This window comes from Trichosurus vulpecula, chromosome 5 (genome assembly GCF_011100635.1).
Source record: "Trichosurus vulpecula isolate mTriVul1 chromosome 5, mTriVul1.pri, whole genome shotgun sequence".
In the NCBI taxonomy this organism is placed as follows: Eukaryota; Metazoa; Chordata; class Mammalia; order Diprotodontia; family Phalangeridae; genus Trichosurus; species Trichosurus vulpecula.
The window spans coordinates 20054584-20074283 of record NC_050577.1 but is presented as its reverse complement, the minus strand read 5'-3'; the positions used below and the strand labels follow the sequence as shown (position 1 = coordinate 20074283).

General features: G+C 43.5%; 1 protein-coding gene across 2 annotated transcripts in view; it reads right to left on the bottom strand.

Moving 5' to 3' along the window:
- Positions 1-19700, bottom strand: part of CREB5 (cAMP responsive element binding protein 5) — a 419901-nt gene that overhangs the window by 2012 nt on the left and 398189 nt on the right. For both annotated transcript variants that reach the window (XM_036760413.1, XM_036760412.1), the window contains 2 exons: positions 12225-12452; positions 999-1107 (listed from right to left, as the gene is read on the bottom strand). In XM_036760413.1, the coding sequence (XP_036616308.1) occupies positions 999-1107; positions 12225-12452 (337 nt within the window). The remainder of the gene's footprint in view (positions 1-998; positions 1108-12224; positions 12453-19700) is intronic.

The following is a 19700-nucleotide window of genomic DNA, read 5'->3' as shown; positions in this document are numbered from 1 at the left end:
AGGGCTCTCAGGTCATACAGACCAGTGGTGTCATATTTAGGTAGAAAAGGGAGCCACTAAACTGGGTGCAAAGATCTCTGCTTGCAGCATTTTATACAGGTAGAAAACCACATACTAACATTATCTATATTCTATTGTATTTTATTTATTTTGCTAAATATATGCCAGTACATTTTAATCTGGTTCAGGTATTCATGAGTGTCGGGGCCTCTAATTTGACATCTCTAATCTAAACCAGCAACATCAATTTAAAGATGAAAACAGAGGCCCTGAGGGATTGACTTGCTTAAGGTCATACAGGCAGTAAGTAAAAAAGGCTGGATTTGAACCCAGGCCAGCTGCCTCCATAGATAACATTCTTTCCATTGCACCATACAGGGAAGTCTGAAGGAACTCGATTGGGCTGTGCGGATGTGGGGAGCCCAGGTAGGAAATGGGTTCAGATCATAGCCACCCTCTGGATGTGTGGCTTCCTCTATTCTAACTTACTCAGTTCTCTAATTTATATTCAAGCCTCTGAAGGGCCAGGTAGGAACTAGTGGTAGCTATAGCAGAAAGACCTCCTTCCCATAGGGGCTTCAGAATAAAGGAACTCAGCTGAAAATGTGGTTCCCATTTCCATCTTTCCATCTTTCCTGGAGAACCTTAAGCTGTTTGAAGCCAAAGCAACATCTGGAACGTTCGGCAGTCCATTGGCAACTGAGTGTTTCTCTACTGGCCACACAAGAGAATGGAAGCTGGGTGGGATTTCCCAACTTGGATTTTCATGGCAAACTCAGCCAGACCTATGAGGAGAGGGGCCAAGATTCCCACCAGTGTTTTGGCACATGAAGAAGGCTTCACCAGGGTAGAATGGTCTGACTACACCCCATCTCGAGCTTGGCCTCTATATGGATAGGAAAATTTATTTTTTGAGTCCCTTTTTGAGAATACTGAGCTACAAAAAGAGGAGTCTGAAATGAGACGAGTCAGAAAAAGAAAATAAGCCAGTTACTTACTTAGATAGCCTTGTGACTCTTTCTGCATGGCAGTTATTGGGCAGTCTTTATGTGTTAACAGCAACTGTTTCAGCTGGGCTACCTCATTTTTCAACATGGAAACTTCATTCTGGAAAGAAAATGAGTCAGAGCCTTATTGGAAAGGCCAGTGAAAGCATGCCCCAAACAAGCAAGCTTCTGCATTCTGCATTTTGTTTTGTTTTGTTTTCACTCCATAGGATTTGAGTGACGGAGACAAAGTGAAGAAAACAAGTCAGCAACTAGAAGTCATAGAAAAATAGGCTTTTCATCCATCTGCTTGCCTTTCCACTCAAACAAGCTTCTTAGTTTTTCCTTTAGTTTTCCCATGCATCTCTTTGGTCTTCCCTGCCTGGATTGTACTCCCGCCTCACCTCTGCTTCATGGAACCCAGGTCTCCCTTCAAAGCACATCTCAAGCGGGCTACCTCCCACATGTGGCCTTTCCATTTAATAATTACCATTACTTATTATTAATCTTATCAACTTATAATTATAAATTTAAATTATTAATAATGACATTACTGTTAATCTTATTACTAATCAGAGCTGGTTTTTCTATAGTGCTTTAAGGTTTGTAACACACGTTACAAATATCATCTCATTTGGTTCTCACAGAAATTCTATGACATAGGTGCTATCATTACCCCCATTTTACAGATGAGAAAACCAAGGATGATTAAGTGATTTATCAAGAGGGGCTCATAGCTGGTAAATGTCTGAGTCAGGATTCAAGTCAATCAAGCAATAAACATCTATTAAAAGCTGACTCCGTGCCAGGCACTGTGTTAAGCACCGGGGATAAAAAAGAAGAACAAAGTCCTTGCCCTCAAGAAGCTGACATCTAATGGGGGCGACATCATGCAAATAAATGTCTACACATAAGCTTGTACAGGATAGGAAATGAGTCCAACCTTATCCTCTATGTTTCCTAGATACCGGATTTATTTTACTGTTCTACACCTCTTGAAATGACTTTGTATTTATTAAAATTGGTCTTTACTTGTAGATATGTTGCCTCCACTGAATGGAACGTAAGCTCTTTGAGGGAAGGGAACATTTTATTTTTGACTTTGTTTCTCCAGGGCTTAGTTCAGGGCCTAGAATTTCATAGACATTTAATAAACGCTTCATTGAATTGAATTAAACATGGTCTTTCCAACACCTCATTTACGTGAGATGGGCTTTTATCAGACAAGGTAAACTGTACTGAGGCCTCCACACTCTCCAGACAGTGGCTCCCAGGCATCATCATTAATTTGCCTTTATTCCACCAGCTCTACATGTTCCGATTGGTGTTAATGACTGAAGAGGTGAATGGCAGGGCAGAGAACAGAATTTGGATGAGTTATGTGGCTTGGTTGGTGGCCTTCAAACTGACAAGTGCAGAGGAGAAGTTGCCTCATTAATTCACCATCAGATCTCCAAGTCAGAAGCAAGAAATATGTACCACTCTGGTTGAAAGGAACGTTGAAAGGAAAGCAATCTGATCTCCAATTAGCAGGCAGACAGAGGCCGCTCAGGGCGAATCCCAGCCTACCTACTGGAGCAGTCAGGCCAACACATTAAGACAAAGGAAGAAGAAGTATTTAATGCTCTGAATCAACCACATAAGGTTGACCCATGAAGTGCCCTTATATCTCCCATTTCCCTCAAAATACCGATTGTGGTAGGTCTAATGCCTGGCACATAGTAGGTGCTTAATAAATACCTGCTGAGTGACTGGGATGTTTTTGGTTGATTTACTCAAATAAACTGCTTCAACTCTCACTATGCCTGTGTGAACAGAGCTTAAATAGTGACCCATAAAGGAAAAGCATGTTCTTCATTTTTAAAATATTTGTTGGCATCCTTGGTATCTTAGAAACAGGCAAGGGTAACAGAGGGCCGAATCCAAGGTGCTTCCACTTGATAAAAATTAACTTCAAACTGGACAATATTTTGGATAATTCCATTTTACGATCATGACAAATGATTGCCTTATCGTTGGCTGATGTCCATTCACAATTTGCCAAAAACAATGGCTCACATGAACCTGAACAATTTTCTTCCTGAAGCGTAAAGTACGGGTTTATTTTGGTAATTTGGGGTTTGTTTGGTTTTTCTGGAGACTGGGTCTCGCTATCTTGCTCAGGCTGGATGCCACTGTCAATGGGCATGGAAGCTTTGAGATTCTATATGTCTTATCTGGGCCAGCCTGTCTCTCCATAGATAGCCTGGTAGCTCCCCTACTCCAATTCTTTACCAATTTAATGAACCAGATTTAATGAGCCATTACCAGAAATGTACCAGAGTTAATGAAGACACTTGATTGACTTTTAACCTTACTGCAGCTCAGAATTCCTGAACTCGATCAATCCACCGGCATCAGTCTCCCCAGTGGCAGGAATTCTAAGTGTGCCATCCCCCGTCTGGCCCACAGCATGAGTTTTAACACAGTGGTCACTGCATTCTCTCTACATTGCTTCTTTTTGTATCCCCGGGGTTTGGCACAGTGCCTGTATACAGTAGATATTCCATAAATGCTTCCAATAGGAACTTGGCTCTCCAGTCACTTATCTCACTAATAAAATAGGATTATTTTGATCCCTAAGGCTATATTTCATTTTTACTTTTATCTTTTTAAGTATCCTTTTCTAATGTTATCAGCAAAAAAAAGATTGATTGAATTTTCTGATGTTAACTATTCCAATAAGCTAGTCAATGAAACTTCTAACATTATACTTTATACTAATATATTATACTTCCTGAAAAGCTTTCAAAGTTAACAACTGGCTACCCAAAATAACTATTTGACAATGAAAAAAAAATCTGATTACATATGGAAATTGTTCTTGTGATCTGAAGCAGCTCACAAAAGGAGGTTGGGCTGACCTGAAATAGAGATGATTGAAGAATGTCACATCAAGTCCAATGCCCCCCACTCCAAACTGACACTTAACAATTTTAGTGAAATTTGGGAAAACTCAATTTCATGTATGTGAAGATTTATTTTTACCTTGGAGAGCACATTCCCTCTTTCTTTTAACCCTTTCTCTCCTTGGGAAGTCTGCCTTGTCTTTTCATCACTGCTCCCTTTTTAAAATAATAGCATGAGCCATAGAGAAACTCATTTTTCAGACCAGACTCAGATCTGATAGGATTCTTGGTCGCACAAATGTTCCTTAAGTGATCAAGGATAAAGAAAAGATGAGAGGCAGCCTGGGGACTGGGGCAGGTGCCAAGGTTTTGGAGTCAGGGGCCAGTTGGGGTTTCAGTCCTGACTCTGACACTTCCTTCATGTTAAGTGACTTGGGAGAAATCAACTATCTTTTCTGGGCCTCAATTTCCTGGTCAACAAAATGGAATCTTTCCAGCATGATCTTCAGCAGCTCCAAATCTATACTTTCTCAATAGCAACACTTACCACATACTTTGTAGAAGGCACAAAGTAATTAAGTTTGTCAAAAATCAAAACTGCCAGATATTCATATGCTAAGTAGAAGCTTTTTGATTCAGAAAACAGAAAATAATTCTTAAGGAAAGGTCAAAGTCTCCCTTAGTCTTGAGTGTGTGATGAAAGGTAACTGACCAGGTTTACTATGAAACGGTGGCCTTTCTTCATCTCACTGGGTGCTTGGTGACTTGTTTTCATTTCTTGAACTGGGAAACAACATTTTCCAAGTCTATAAACTAGAATCCCCTGCTTCCTCCCATTGGAGAGAGGGAGAGGGAGATGAGAAGGGGATAAAGAAGAAGGAGAGAAAGAGAGAGAGAGAAAGATGGAGAGACAGAGAATTCTGCCTTCTCTGATGGTTTAGGAGTGCTGGAATTTATTTCCATTTATTTTTCCAGCCGGGTCCTGAGTCACACCCTCTCTGTTCAATGTTCACTCAGAATTGTTGATTGCCCCTTCCTTAAGAAAACAGCTCTGAATTCCATTGTTTGGGCTGCACTTTGGATCTGGCTGGCTCCCGCCTTTGGCACACCCCGACCCATTTTACAGTAAGAATTTCACTTCCTTGAGAAGCTGCTGCAAGCAGCCAAATCACCTCAATGAGCTACATTATGTGTTCTCCTGGCCCAGCACCAAAGTCTTATCTGAAATATGGTGCACTTGTGGAGTTTCCATCTGCTGATCCCAAAGCTCCTAATACATGAGCCTGCCATCTCTCAGGCTACAGACCAGGAAACAAGACCCAAAGAGGTGAAATTAAAGGCTATGGAAAATTCAGGGAACAAATGGATGCCCTGACAGGTGAGCATCCTATCCTCGCGGACAGGCACATGCGTTCACATGAATGTTTTATGTCACAGTTTAAGGTTGGCTGCCGGATGACATCCCCAGTAGAGGAGAATCACCAGCATGTCATACCTGCACACCTAACTCTTCAAGGGGCAGGAGTTAAGGAAGGTCTGATGTCCATGGCAGAGAAAACAAATTCATGGGCCAGACTACAGTGACAGGAAGCCTGGTAGAGGGGATGGAGTACAGGTGGGCAAGGCAGGAGACCCTCCTCTTCTTGTATTAGTCCAGAGACCCCAGGCACGTCACTTCCCTACTCTCACCCAAGTTTCCTCACTTACAAAATGGAGCTCATAGGGTCTGTGGCTCCTTCTTACAGGGATGCTGTGATGCTCATACAAGAGCATAGAATTATAGATTGGATGCTGGGAGGGATTGCAGAGACTTCCAAGTGAGTCAATAAAGGCACAAAAAGGTCACTCTTAGTGGCCTCATCACATCTAGTGGCTTTTCCACTCCAACCTTCATTCAAGGATAGAAAGTATTTTGTAAACATCCTATTATTATTATACTAAACAAAGGACCAGGAAACCTGACTTCTGGTCCTCTCTCTTCCTCTAACACATTGTGTGACCATAGGCAGGTCAATTCTGTCCTCTCTGATGCCTCGAGGGAAGGGGCTGCCTACCCATCTTATGTGCATCCCCAGCACATGCAAAAGCTACGCAACAAATCCTCATCCATCGGACATTCATGGCTCTCTGTACCTCTAACATCTCTCCTATCAAATGACCCTGTATTTCTTTTGAATACATTTGAATATACTTACATATATATATGTATATATATATATATAATATATATATGTGTGTGTGTGTGTGTGTGTGTGTGTGTGTACGTTTTGTGTTGTTTTTCTTTCCCTGAAACAATGAAATCTCCATGAGGTTAAGGGGGGGGGGGTGTCAGGGTATAGGGGAGATGGTTCTCTTCTCTGGGTTCAAATCCCACTTTAGAGCTTGAGGCCTGCTAGACCCTAGCCATGTGATCATGAAGAAGTCATTCAGTCCTCTGGGTCTCAGTTCCTCATATTTAAATGAGGGGGTTGGACTTTATAGCATCTAATGTATCCTTCTAGTCCTAAATTTAGGATCCTGTGACAGATTCTTTTTTATTTTTGTATAAACTGTACCTAGCACATAATAGGCTCTTAATAATAATTATTATTTGTGTAATAACATTATATCATTATAACATATAATCATAGATTATACAACATTATATTAACATATAATATGTTAATTGTATGATTAATATTAATAATTATTAAAATATTAACTAGTTAATATTAATAAATCCTTACTGATCACCACTGAACTAAATAATCTCTAAGGTCTACTTTGGCTTATAAATTTGGTCTCTGGTGGATTCTTTTTGTGAATAAAGCCTTCTGTCTTGTTTTTGTCTTTGTATGCTGACACCTAACACAACTCCTGGCACATAGTAGGCACTTAATAAACGTTTTTGACTTTGATTCATTATGATCACTAATCAATGAAACTCATGTGGTTTTCTTAGGTATGAATTTCGGAAGTCAGTGTCAAAGAATTAGGACTGGAAGTGACCGTCTCCTCTATCTAGATCATTTCTTCCATCCACTCCCATTTAATAGGTGAGGAAATTGGGGTCAAAGAGGGGTGTTAAAATCAGCCATTGCTTTTATGACAGCCAACGGTCAACACGGTTGAAAGAAAGAACCTGCCCTGGAGCTAAAAGCAGGAGACAGAAAACCTGGGCAGGGTCTTTGCCAAGAACACCCCAAAATGGGGCCAAGAAGAGTCAAACATGCCTGGAAATGACCCAACAACAACAACAACAGTGTGCTGGGGAGGGCCTTTGTTAGTTGTAATTCTCTTATTTCATGAATTTTGCTCAAAACTACTCCCTCCATCCCCATGTCCACCTGTGGGAGCATACAAAAGGAGCCAAATATTGTACATAATACAAAGATGTCTTGAGTGAGGTGGCCATGGCTTTGGATGGGCAGGAGCTGAGTTCGAACCCAGCTCTCCCACTTTCAGTGTATTTTGAAAAAGAAGATTGTGGGTAATCATAGCTAGGACTGGGACACCTTATAAGGCAAGGCTGCCTATGTGGCTCTGGATGAATCCCTTCACCTTTCTGAGACTCTTTTCTCATCTGTAAAATGAGCGTGTTCTGAATCAATGAATCTAGGATTCCAATTCTATTCATCAGCAAAGTTAATGGCTAGCGCCGACAAAATCTCCTGCTGATAGGAGCCCTTTCACTGTGGGCTTTTGACACCATTTGGGATTGCTGTTCCAAAGCTGGTAGCCATCTGTCTATGCTCCCTTGGAAGGGTAGAGGGTCTCTGGGCTCATCGATTCAGCCCAGAAGGAGGCCCCAGTGCGGGGGTGCACACCCACAGAGAGACATAGATGTAACTACAACGTTCTGGGGCGGGGCAACATTCAAATACACTTAGAATGGTGGGGCCAGCAGTTGGGGGATTTTCTGATGTCATTTGCGAAGGGACACAGCCAGCATGTTCTTGGGAGTAAGCAAAATTCTGTGCCAAAAATATAATTATGACAACGAGCTTCAGAACGTAGGCATGTTTCTGTTGATTAGCTGAGGGCGGCTTGGGTTCATTCAGAATCAGGGGACCTTCAATTTGTCAGGGAATGGCTCCCATCTGGCTGGTGCTTTTGCCAAATCCCAAACCTGGGCTCTTGTTGTGTCTAAAATTTCAGTATCTCCTTGGACCACGTGTCTTTGCATTTAGATTTTTTTTAAAAAGAGTCCATTATTGTTATGGGTGGCCAGATGATCCCATCATCCCTAAACTTAGAGATCCACTGAGAATCACATTGACCTTTGATAAATCTTGAGCTGATGTCACTTAATCTTTGAGACAAGAGAGAAAAGAAGGAGGGGCTTCCTTCTCTCATCTGCAAGGCTGGGGCTTGCTGAAAAAGGGAAAAAGGAATGCACAGGGTGTAGAACAGGGAGTCAGGAAAACTACATCTAAGTCGCAGATTTAGAGCTGGGACCTTAGAGGTGGTCTGGTCAAAGGCCCCCACCCCTCACTTTTGGATAAGGAAACCTGGGCCCAGAGAGGGTGTAACTGACTTGTGTTCATACTTCCCTAGATTTAGACCTGGAGAGGACCTCCCAGGTAGATCTAGTCACAATCTCTTCCTTTTACGATTGAGGAAACTGAGGCCCAGAGTAGTGGGAGTGGCTTCTGTTCATGGATTTGGAGCCAGAGGGAATCTTAGAGAGACTCCAGTCCGACCCTGCTGTTTTACACTTGTGGAAACTGAGGCCAAGGGTGGGTAAGGGACTTGTCTGTGGTCATGTAGGAAGTAAGACCAGAAGTGACAGAGCTGGCATTTGACTCCAGGTCCCCTGACTGCCCTTATTTGGTATAATGGATAGAAGGCTGGACTAGAGAGTTAGAAAAATCTGCATTCAAATCCTGCCTCCCATAGCCATGTGACCCTGGGCACGTCACCTAAGCACTCCCAGCTTCACTTTCTTCATCTACAAATTAGGAGAAATAAGAACACCTCCCTCAAAAGGTTTTTTTTTCTTTTTGTTTGTTTTGTTTTGCTTTTGGTGAGGACTGGATGAGATGATGCATGTGAGTACTTTCTGTTCACTTCAGTCATTTTCAGTCATGTCCAACTCTCTGCGACCCCACTTGGGGCTTTCTTGGCAGAGATACTGGAGTGGTTTGCCATTTCCTTCTGCCACTCATTTTACAGATGGGGAAACTGAGGCAAACAGGGTAAAGTGACTGGCCCAGGGTCACACAGCTAGTCAATCTGTGACTAAGTCACAGTCACAATCAGACTGGGTCTGGCTAAGTGCTACCAAAATGTGATCTCATTATCACTGCTTTGCTATTAGTCGTGTGACTCTAGAGAAGCCCCTCTAGAAATCTAGATCTCCTCACTTATACAATGTGCGTTGAGAGGAAACAGGTGAAACCCATCACCTTGGAGAGCTCCACCAACCCTAACACTCTGCACACACCTGTGCACAAAATCCAGGGATCTGGGGCTTACAGCTCCCTAGGGACCTGCTCTAGGGGGTTGTGGAGAGTAGCGCCTGGGACACCACCTTATTTACTAAGGATGGTTGTTCCAAATGCAGATGGTGAATGCCCCGACCTGACCAGTAGGTTCTTGGTTGGAAAACAACTCACCAGTGGCAGGAGGCCATCTAGACCTTGGCTCCCCAGGCTGGCTGGAGTTTGTTTGCTCAGCACCTTCCCCTTCAGTTTATTTAACATTTGGCTCTCAGGGCTGGTCTCCAGAGAGACACCTTTGCTTCTTACAAAGGTCCAGTGAGAGGGAAAGGGTCACACAGAGGTATCAGGACAGACGGCTTCTCTACCATCCAGAACAATATATCTCAAGGCTAAATACTAAATACATTGGCTGGGTATGATTCCTACTCGCATTAGACTCACTGGGGGGAAGATGAAGAACTTAGTATTTACGTGTGTGTGTGTGTGTGTGTGTGTGTGTGTGTGTAAATGTCTTATTTAACAACTAGGGATATTTGTATGAACTTTAAGATTTTTCCACCTTGGGGAGACTGGAGTCCTAGCATCTCCTTTCCTTCACTGGCTTGGCTCTAAAAATTTTTAAATTAGTGGACTGGGTCAAAGGAAGGGCATAATAGCTGTACGTGCTGGCTAAAATGAATGCTAATACACCAGTGTCAAGTAACAAGCATATTTCTAAATCAACAGCTCCTTTCTCCCTTTCCCTCTTTTCACATCTCTCCTTCCCTATCCTGCCAGTTTGATGCTTTGGGGGTGGGGTAAGTTCATGGCATTTTGCTCTGAGGAATTCCAGGTGTGGAAATCTCTTTCATCAATGCAGTTTGGCTACTCTCTTCAACGTAAGATCATAATATTTAGAGCTAGAAGGGGCATTTAAGAAAATCCCTTCATTTTATATATGACCAGGCTGATGCCTGCAGAGATAAAGTAACTTACCCAGTTACCCGGCATAATCAGGATTTGAAGCCAGGTCTTTGGATGTCAGTTCTGACACTCTGGGCCATGCAACCCTTTGGGGAGTGATCTGTAATTTGGTCCTTTTGGGCATCTCCTGATATACAATGCCCTTCTCTCAATGCAAATGGTAACAGAGTATTGGAGGTTGCTTTCAGCACTAAAGGAATCAGTCTGGGGTCACACTGATGGATGTCAGAGTTGGAATTTGAACCCAGCTCTTCCTAACTTCAAGGTCAGCCTTCTATCTACTGTACCACATTGTGTCACATGATATTCATGCCCTAGAAAAATCTATGAGGGCTAATTTTACTGGAAACTCACTCAGTTTTTCATTTGATAGATGAAGAATCTGAGATCTAGAGAGATAATGTGACTTCTTCTCTCCTTGTAGATGTATTTCACATGAAAACCGGTCTATTTAGGCTAGTCTAATTGCCTTGATCTAGGTCCACGTACATCATGAAACCTACTGGAGTGATGTGGGGTGCCCTCATGCTCTTTTCCCCATCTTTTCCACCTATCTCATCTCTCTTCTGGGGACCTTCTTTCTTTTTATTTTTGTAAAGTGGTTCCCATGCAAGGCACATGTAAAAAATCAAGAAAGAAAAAAAATATGAAGACAGATTGAGATTTGACTTGAGTTGGGGAGGGCTATCAGAAGACAGAAGCCCTGAGTTCACAGAAGCATAGAACCTCCAAATTGTATGGGTTGGCCTCAAGGGCCTCTGAGATCCCTCCCAACTCTGAGGTTCACAGATTCGATGATCTTGTGAAAGATACCTCCAAGGTAGTCGAGTCTAAGCATTCTGGAATTCCCAGTCAATGGTCATATTGATTTCACCTGAAGACCTCACATGAAAGGGAAAGTCCCTACCTCCTGCCCAGCTCCCCTCATGGGGAAGCTCCTTTTTACATGGCGCCTACCCCTCTTCAACTTCCTATTTCCTCCTACTTCTGCCTTCCAGGGGAGGTGCCAAGCAGATGAAAAGAATTCCTGTCTCCAACATTTTTTCCCTTTGAGACCTTGGGCAAATCACCTCCTCTCTCTTGGTTTTCATTTCCTTCTATCTCCAACTTGTGTGGGGGATGAGGCCAAGTATAAGGTCTTATCAGTTTGTCTCCTTTAGAAATCCCCATTTTCACCAAAGAAAAACTGTGACTATTCACTGTAAGCAAAATGAGGAAAAAAGAAAACCCTAAAGAGGCACCAGGTGACTGAATTCTGATAGTTCTTTTGCTGGTAAATTAAGCTGAAAGCATGTGGTTTCTTTCTGTCAGATTGAGGTCACATTCTAGTCTTTTGATGTCCCCACTTCCCACAAGTCATACTATTTCTCCCTCCTCAAATTAATTTGTATTTACTTTGCCTATGGTTTATACATATGTATAAACCATATATGTATATATAGTGTGTGAATGAGATATACATATATACACTATACGTGTATGCATATGTGTGTATGTATGTATCTACGTATCTATCTACCTACCTACTTGCTGTTTCTTCCTTGTAGAGCGTAAGCTTCCCGAAGGCAAGGACTGTTCTCATTCCTTGTCTTTCTCTTCCCAGTGTCTAGCACAGTATAGTTTACAAATAGTAGGCACTTAATATTTATTGAATTCAATTGGCATCTATTTTAAAGCATCATCCAGATCTGCTCTCCTATCTGAATAAAACATCTACCAGTACATCTGGCAAGAGGGCAAAATGGCACGCGCCCTCTGGTTTTGCCAGATCCCACTTCAATGACTCCCTGGCAAGGAGTCGAGGGGAGCAGCTATGGATTAAAGGCCTCATAGGTGGCACCTATGTTTTTGCTGGCATCCTAATGCGCCATATTTGTGCTTAGGTCAACCAGTGCCTGTGGGTTCCCCAGTGCCCAGTGTACACAGGGCCTTTGTGTGGTGGCAGGAGAGCCAGGGGCCCGCACCTGAAGCTGCATGTTTGTCTGGGTGAGTTCTTCCGCTTTTTTTTCCAATGACATCACCCAGACCTTCCTCTTCTGTCTACAGCGGGTGGCAGCCGCTCGGTTCCTTTCCAGAAACTTCCTCCGCCTCTCGTCTGGGTCCTCATCCACCACCCTTCGCCGACGCCCCCCAGTTGGCTGGGGCGGCTGTATCGTCTGGGTGGGCTGCATCTGCTGCGTCGCTGGTGAAACCTGCCCAGGGTTGGAGAGGGGAAGGGAGAAGGATGAGCAAACAAGCCCAAGTCAGGGTGGAGATGCAAGGGACCTGGGGACTGATGCCTCAGTGGATCAAATGAACTCTTTAAGGTGCTTGAGAAAACAAATGAAAATACGCATGGCGACATTGGGATCTCTAGCCCCATTCAAGGCTCAGATCAAATGCTACCCGATTCCCCTAACCGTTCCTGCTCCCCTCCCCCAGTTCGTATTCATACATGTTCCTGCTCCCCTCCCCCAGTTACTTTATATTTACGTTATATAAATTTCGTATTCATACATGTTCCTGCTCCCCTCCCCCAGTTACTTTATATTTACGTTATATAGATTTCGTATTCATACATGTTCCTGCTCCCCTCCCCCAGTTACTTTATATTCACGTTATATAAATTTCGTATTCATACATGTTCCTGCTCCCCTCCCCCAGTTACTCTGTAGTTACTTTACATACGTTTCACATTCACCTATTCACACCTTATTCGCCCCCAATAAAATGCAGGCTGCTTGAAGGCAGACACTGTTCTCATTTTGGTCTTTGCATTCAGAGCTTCTGAGAGTTTCTGGCACAGAGTGGGCATTGAACAAGGGTTTGTGGTGTTGGATTGAATTGGCATCACTTTTTTAAACATATCACCTGAGTCTGTTCTCCTATCTTTACCAAATATCTGACAGAATTACTGCTAAGCACTCACTCAATCAGCATTAATTAAGTGCCCACTGTATGCCAGGCTCTGTGCCAGACAAATAACAACTAGGAAACATGCCTTGCTCCTGAGGCGTTGGTATTGGAGTGAGGAAGACAACAGGTACACATATGGGGAAAGACCGGGTAACCTTTTTTTGCAGGAAGGGGAGAGGAGGAAAGATGGGAGAGCGGTAGCAATTTGACGACTTTGCCAGCTCCAACTTTAGGGGGAAAATATTGGCTCTGGAGTCGAAGGACCTTGGTTCGAATCTTGCCTCTGATGCTTCCTTATGTGTGTGACTTTGGGGAAATAGCTACACCTCCCTGGGCCCAGTTTCTTCCCGTGTAATGAGGGGTTGGACCAGATGGCCTCTGACGTTCTTTCCAGCTCTCAATCTAGGAGGCTATGATCATCGTAGAGGGGCTAGGGAATGCCCTTCTGATGCCTTCTAACTTTCTGAGGCACTCAGAGAAAGTTCCGCCCTGACCCCTTCCCCCAGCAGGAGAGATTAAAAATATTTCATTTAAGCTGAATTTAAAAACAAACAAACAATGTGGCAAAGAAAAGAGAAAGAGGTCAGGTTTGTGGTCTGAACGTTGATGGCAGATGTCAGCCACCTGGGAAAAGTTCTCCTAGGAACCGTCAGTCTGCTGCTTCGATTCCTGACCCTGAGACACACGTTGGAGAACTGATGCCAGAGTAACAGAACCCTGGATGAATCAGGTACAGACTTCACTGCCTCACAGATGTGAGCACAAGGGGGTAGACAGTACCCAGGAGGACACGGGTACCCATCTGGCGTTGGAGCCCCTTATCCCTATAGGATCACTGATATCCAGATATTGTTTCAGGGTTTGCAAAGCACCTTAAGCTCTGTCTAAATGTTGGCAAAATGCTTTACATAAATTCTCTCTGTTCAGCTTCACTCTATAGTGACTGGAAATCCTTCCTGCAGGAGGATTAGAATTCACTGTCTCTGAGAACAATGTGTGAACAAATGAGAAGCATTAGGGGGGAGAAAAAAGAAAGGAGGGGCTTCAGAGTTGGGAGAGACCTGGGTTCAGATCCCGTCTCTAGCTGTGTGGCTCAGGGAAAGTACCTTACCATCTCTGATCCTCAATTTTGTCACCTGTAAAATGGGCTAATAAAGCATCTGCCTCATGGATTTGTTATGAAACTTGAATGAAATGAAGTAATATACATAAAATGCCTTGACAATGACAATGATAAAGTGTCAGGGAGCATTGCTACACTTCTGGTGCCTTAGAATAAGGATCCCACTAGCGTCAAAGATGTTTGATGTCCCTGTGGGTCAAATGTGCCATGCCTCCATGGTGTAATTGGGTCTCTGGTGTCTCCCAGACCTATTTTCACTGTACTTAACCAGGTCTCCTCAAGGCTCAGGGACATGTCAAAGTCCAGCTACCTCCTACATCACTGCCTTTGCCCTCGTTCCCCACACAGACACACGACGCCTTGTGAGACCCTCAGATCTGTTCGTGGTGTGCTCTTGGACACCTGATGCACCCCCTCCCAGCCCTGGGTGCGCTTTGCTCCTTCTCTTTTTTTCATTCACAGGAAAAAAACGAGTGCATTTCTCAGTCACTCAGATTTACAGCTGTAATCTCCATGAAGCTGTTTCACTCAAGATCTTTGTGTGAGTATTGGGCTAAAAGTCTAAGAAACGGAACCCAACAGCCTCCCCAATGTTCCCTGGCACAGAATCAGCACTTAGTATATGTTTGCTGACCAACTGGCTGACTGATGGGTCTCATCAGCGTGACTCGAGTTGTCCTACTACAGGTTGACATCTTCAGGGATGACTGAGGGGTGCTAATGCAGTTTGACCCCAAACTCTATCAGGCTTTCTGTGGATTTCCCTGCCATTAGTCTCTGAGTTGTGTTTGTGTGTGTATATGAGCTGACTTTTATATAACACAAGAGTTTCTCAAAGCCACTTATTGGTGACTTCATTACACCCACTAGCCTCCTAATGCATGCCAGTGAGAAAACAGATGAACCGTCTAAAGCCTTGGTGCCTCTAGGGACCATCGAGGTAACCAGCCCTGTTATTGGGAAAGACTGAGTGGTTGTCACTTCAGAGGCCCAGCACTGGAGCCAAACCACCCACTCCAAGGCAAAACATCTCTGCAGAGAACATGCTGAACTGCCTGGTTATTTTTGCTTTTATCCAAATCCTTTTCCTGTGTGAAATAAATCATGAGGTCATATTCACATTTGGGGGACCAGGCTTAGCAAAATGGTGAGGCTGGCACGGTGGATTTTCAGATCCCCTCCATCTGCCTTTCAGGGCCTCCCTTCCAGGACCTTCCACTAGGACTTCATCTCCCTAGGTGGCCAGTTCCCCTTCCTCCCCCTCCCCCTTACCCCCTCTCCCACCCCTCAATGCTTTAATCTGAAGACTAGTTAGGTTAGAATGTCAGACCTATGGTGGGACCAGTAGAGAGATGTTATTGCTCCAGCCTTCGTAAAGTCTCCCGTGGTGCCCTGGAAGACTTAACCTGACAAGCTGAGCTTTGCAGATGGCCAGTACAAGTGTTACAGAAACAGGCATGGATGTCAGAGGGTTGGCTCGTAAGGCCGGCTTTGCCCCCTCACTACCTGTGTGACCCCAGGCAAATCGCTACTCTCTGGACTTTAGTTTTGTGATCTGTTAAATGCAGACTGGAGAGTCTGGGAAGTCCCTGCCAGACTGAATTCTACGACCCTTCTCCTCTAGCGAGGAAAGATTACAAATACAAACCCAAGAGAGGTTTTTGTGGTCCCATCAGTCCCATCTCCCTGCAACTGAATCGTTTAAGATTTTGATCCTTTCCAAACCTTTTTTAATCAGAATCATCAAATTAATCCTTAGAAAAATTTTTATTTATCTCAACCAACACTGAGTGCTTATTTTGTAGGTTAAGAGTACCAGGTCATTCTCAGGCAGGTATTTCTAACTTTTTATATAGGTGCATGGATCCCAAGCCTATGGACCCCCTTTTAAAATACATTTTAAATACTTAAATAATTGAAAGGAATATTACATTTCAGTTTGAGGTTGTAAGGCCATTAATCCCACTCATGACCTTGACCTCTTGCTCCACACTCAGACCTTGCCCCGTTATTTTATCTTTAATAGCTTCCCCATCTCCTTCTCTGCTGGCTTCTTTCCTTCTGCCTACAAGTCGTTGAAGCCGCCTGAACCTTAAAAGAAAATCCCTACCACCAATCCGACCACACTCTCATGCTATCATTCGATATCTCGCCTTGCTTTCCTTATTAAAATTCTATAAAGAGGAGTCTACCCTGGGTGCCTCCATTTTTCTCACCACCCACTTGCTCCTCAGCCTCCCAAGCATATTATCTGAGTAGTTGTATGAAGGATGGAGAAGGGGAAGACTGAAGGTTAGGACACAGATACAAAAATCTTATAGGCAAGAGCTCGAAAGGACCTGAACTAGGAACCTGGTCATGTGAGCAGCGACGATGGTATGACTGACAGAGATATTGTGCAGCTTGGATCAGAATGACATTGCAGTGCTCAGCACGACGCTTGATATATAGGCATCACTATGTGTGTTAAATGTTTATGGGGTTTAATGAGGTAAGGATGGAGAAAGGTTGAAGGAAAAGGAAGAAAGATGAGATTTTGATATTGAGGTTTTGAGCTTGGGGGCAGAGAGGATGGTGGTGCCATCAATAGAAAAAGGGAAGTTGGGAGGAAAGGGATGTTTATGGGGGAGATAACAAAGTTAATTTTGGACATGTTGAACCTGAGTTGCTAGAGAAGAGACATCTTGTAGACAGTTGGAACAATGTATCTGTGGTTCAGGGGGAGAGACTGAGGTAGATACATAGATTTCAATTAATCAGCAAGTATTTAGTAAAGACCTACTATGTGCTGGGCTCTTTTCTCGGCAGTGGGGCTACAAATCAAACAGTCCTTACTCTCAAGACACTTGCATCATATTGGGTGGCATCTGTCTAGAGGTGATAATTGAAGTTATGAGAGTTAAGGAGATCAGAAAACAGACAGACCAGAGAGAGAAGAGAAGAAAGCCCAGGACACCACGTTGAGGGACACTCATACTTCAAAGTCAGAGGAAGAGAGATGAACTATCAGAAACCAAGAAACAACACTTATACTGAATCATGGAAGCCTTGGAAGAGCTCATTATCCAAATGGAGGGGTGGTTAATGGTATCAAATCCAAATGCTAAAACAAAGACGAGGAAAGAGACAAAAACCACCTTGATAAGGCACTCAGAAGGCTGTTGGTGATCTGGAGAAAACAGTTTCATCTGCGAGGTCAGAACAGAAATCAAATTGTGAGAAGTTGAAGGGATGGGGGGGATGCGATGAAGAGTAGTCTTGGAATGTAATCTATTCTTTCTGAAAACTGAAAAGTGAAGGAGACTAGATATAGAACGATAGCTTTGGGGGGATGTCAGAGGGGAAGGGAAGGGGTTTTATTGTTTTAGGATGAGAAATCTTAACACATTCACAGGTAGAGTGGGAGGAGAAGAGAGAGCTATTGAATCAATTATGAATGACACAACGAACTGAGAGAGAAAAGAAGAAATGGGATCGGAGATTACTTAGCTAAGAAGTTGACTGGAGGGAAGGAAGGGAGGGGAGGATAGGTAAAGATATGCCAAAGAGACTCTAAGTTATGGAGGAGAGGAGAGAGGGAGCTCAGGACAAGTAACTACAATCTTATGTTAAATATGGAAGGACAAGTTTTCTTTTGAGTGAAAGTGAAGGCTATGGGAAGACTTGGAAAAACCATTGCCTGACTTTGATAAGGAACCATCAGAATTGGGGATCTCATTGCCAAGTCCAGTTCATGGGGTCATAGACTTAAAGTTCATTGAGACCAACCCCCTTAGGTCACATATGTAGAAACCGAGGCTCAGAGAGGTTATCTGAGGTCCCAGCATCACACACAGAAGAAGCTGAAGAAATAGGGATTTGAACCCAGGTCTTCTCCCCCCAAATCCAGTTCTCTCTTCCCTCTGTCATACTCGGGGACCTTATGGCTTTACCCAATCCAGGCCCTTGACTCCTGGGAAACCCCAGCCTCTGTCTGTTTGGATTCAGAAGTCAATAAAATCATTTGACATGAGATGATCTGAAGTGTCCCAGTGGTATCTGGGGACATGGTCCAAATGGTTCTCTTGGTCAGATCTTCACAGAATCCTGACACCTCAACTCTTTCTGGGACTGTGTAAGTAGGAAAAGATGTTTCATCCAACTAATTACATTGGCAATTAACTAATTGCATTTACAATTGGCCACTTATTGTCTTGAGACTGAAATGGAGGGCAACTGACTAATGGCTAATGAGCTAATGAGTGTCTTTTAAGATGAGAAGTACTGCTGAACTTGTCTGTGGAGTAACTCCACTGAAGACTAAGAGCTAACATTCTTCTTTTATTTAGAAAGGAGATAAGTAAGTACACCGACTTGCCTTTTTAGCTATTATCTTATTACTCTCTTTGTCTCAAGTCTTCACAGGGCTGGAAATCTGGTGCCATCTTTGATCTAGAACGTGGCTTCCCCTCCCACACTGGATGAAGCTGGCCCCATGCCCCACATTTTTGTAAAGGGCCCTTAAAAGGATGGTGTGGACAAATAACCCAGTATTTTGCTCATGGAGATGCTTCCTAAGATATTGTCAAACCACGCTACACCATTACTCAGGAAAATGTCAGCTCCTTGACAGCTTCCTTCAATCAATCAATGGACCCATCCCTGACAACTTGACAAGCTTACTCTGTGTTAGGCAGAGCAATTTGTCGTTCAGTCATTTTTCAGTTGTATCAAACTCTTCATGACCCCATTTCCTTCTCCAGATCATTTTACAGATGAGGAAACTGAGGCAAACAGAGTTAAGTGACTTGCCCTGGGTCATATAGATAGGAAGTGTCTGAGGCCAGATTTGAACTCAGGTATTCCTGCCTTTAGGCCCAATGTTCTGTTTACTGTACCAGATAACTGTCTCCAACTATATCCCAGACCCTAACTCAGTGCCTGGAACACAGGAGACACCTGATCAACACTTGCAGAATTTGAATTAGAGTACAATTCAGAATGGCTCACCATGCAGAGCTTCCTCTCTCCTTCCATGATGACCTCATGTCTGCCTTATTTTCCCATTATCTCTTTAGGGGCAAGTAAACTTTCACTTCCTTCCCATCTCATCCTACAACTGGGCTTTGGACCTTATAGGAACACAGGATTTAGACCTAGCATGTCTATGATCATAGATGTAGAACTAGAAGGGACCTCAGATGTAATCTAGTACCCACCCTACCCTACCCCCATTTTACAGATGAGAAAACTGAGACCCAGCGATGGTAACTGATGTGGAATTTGAGCTCAGGTCTTCTGATGCCATAACCAGGACTCTCACCATTATCTAGGGAAAGCCCCTCATTTGAATTGGTCTTCTATAGTCCTGGGATATCTTTCTCGTCCTTCTCCCATGTTAAACCCAAATGGCAGAAACATCTAAGTGAGTTCTCTGTTGGCC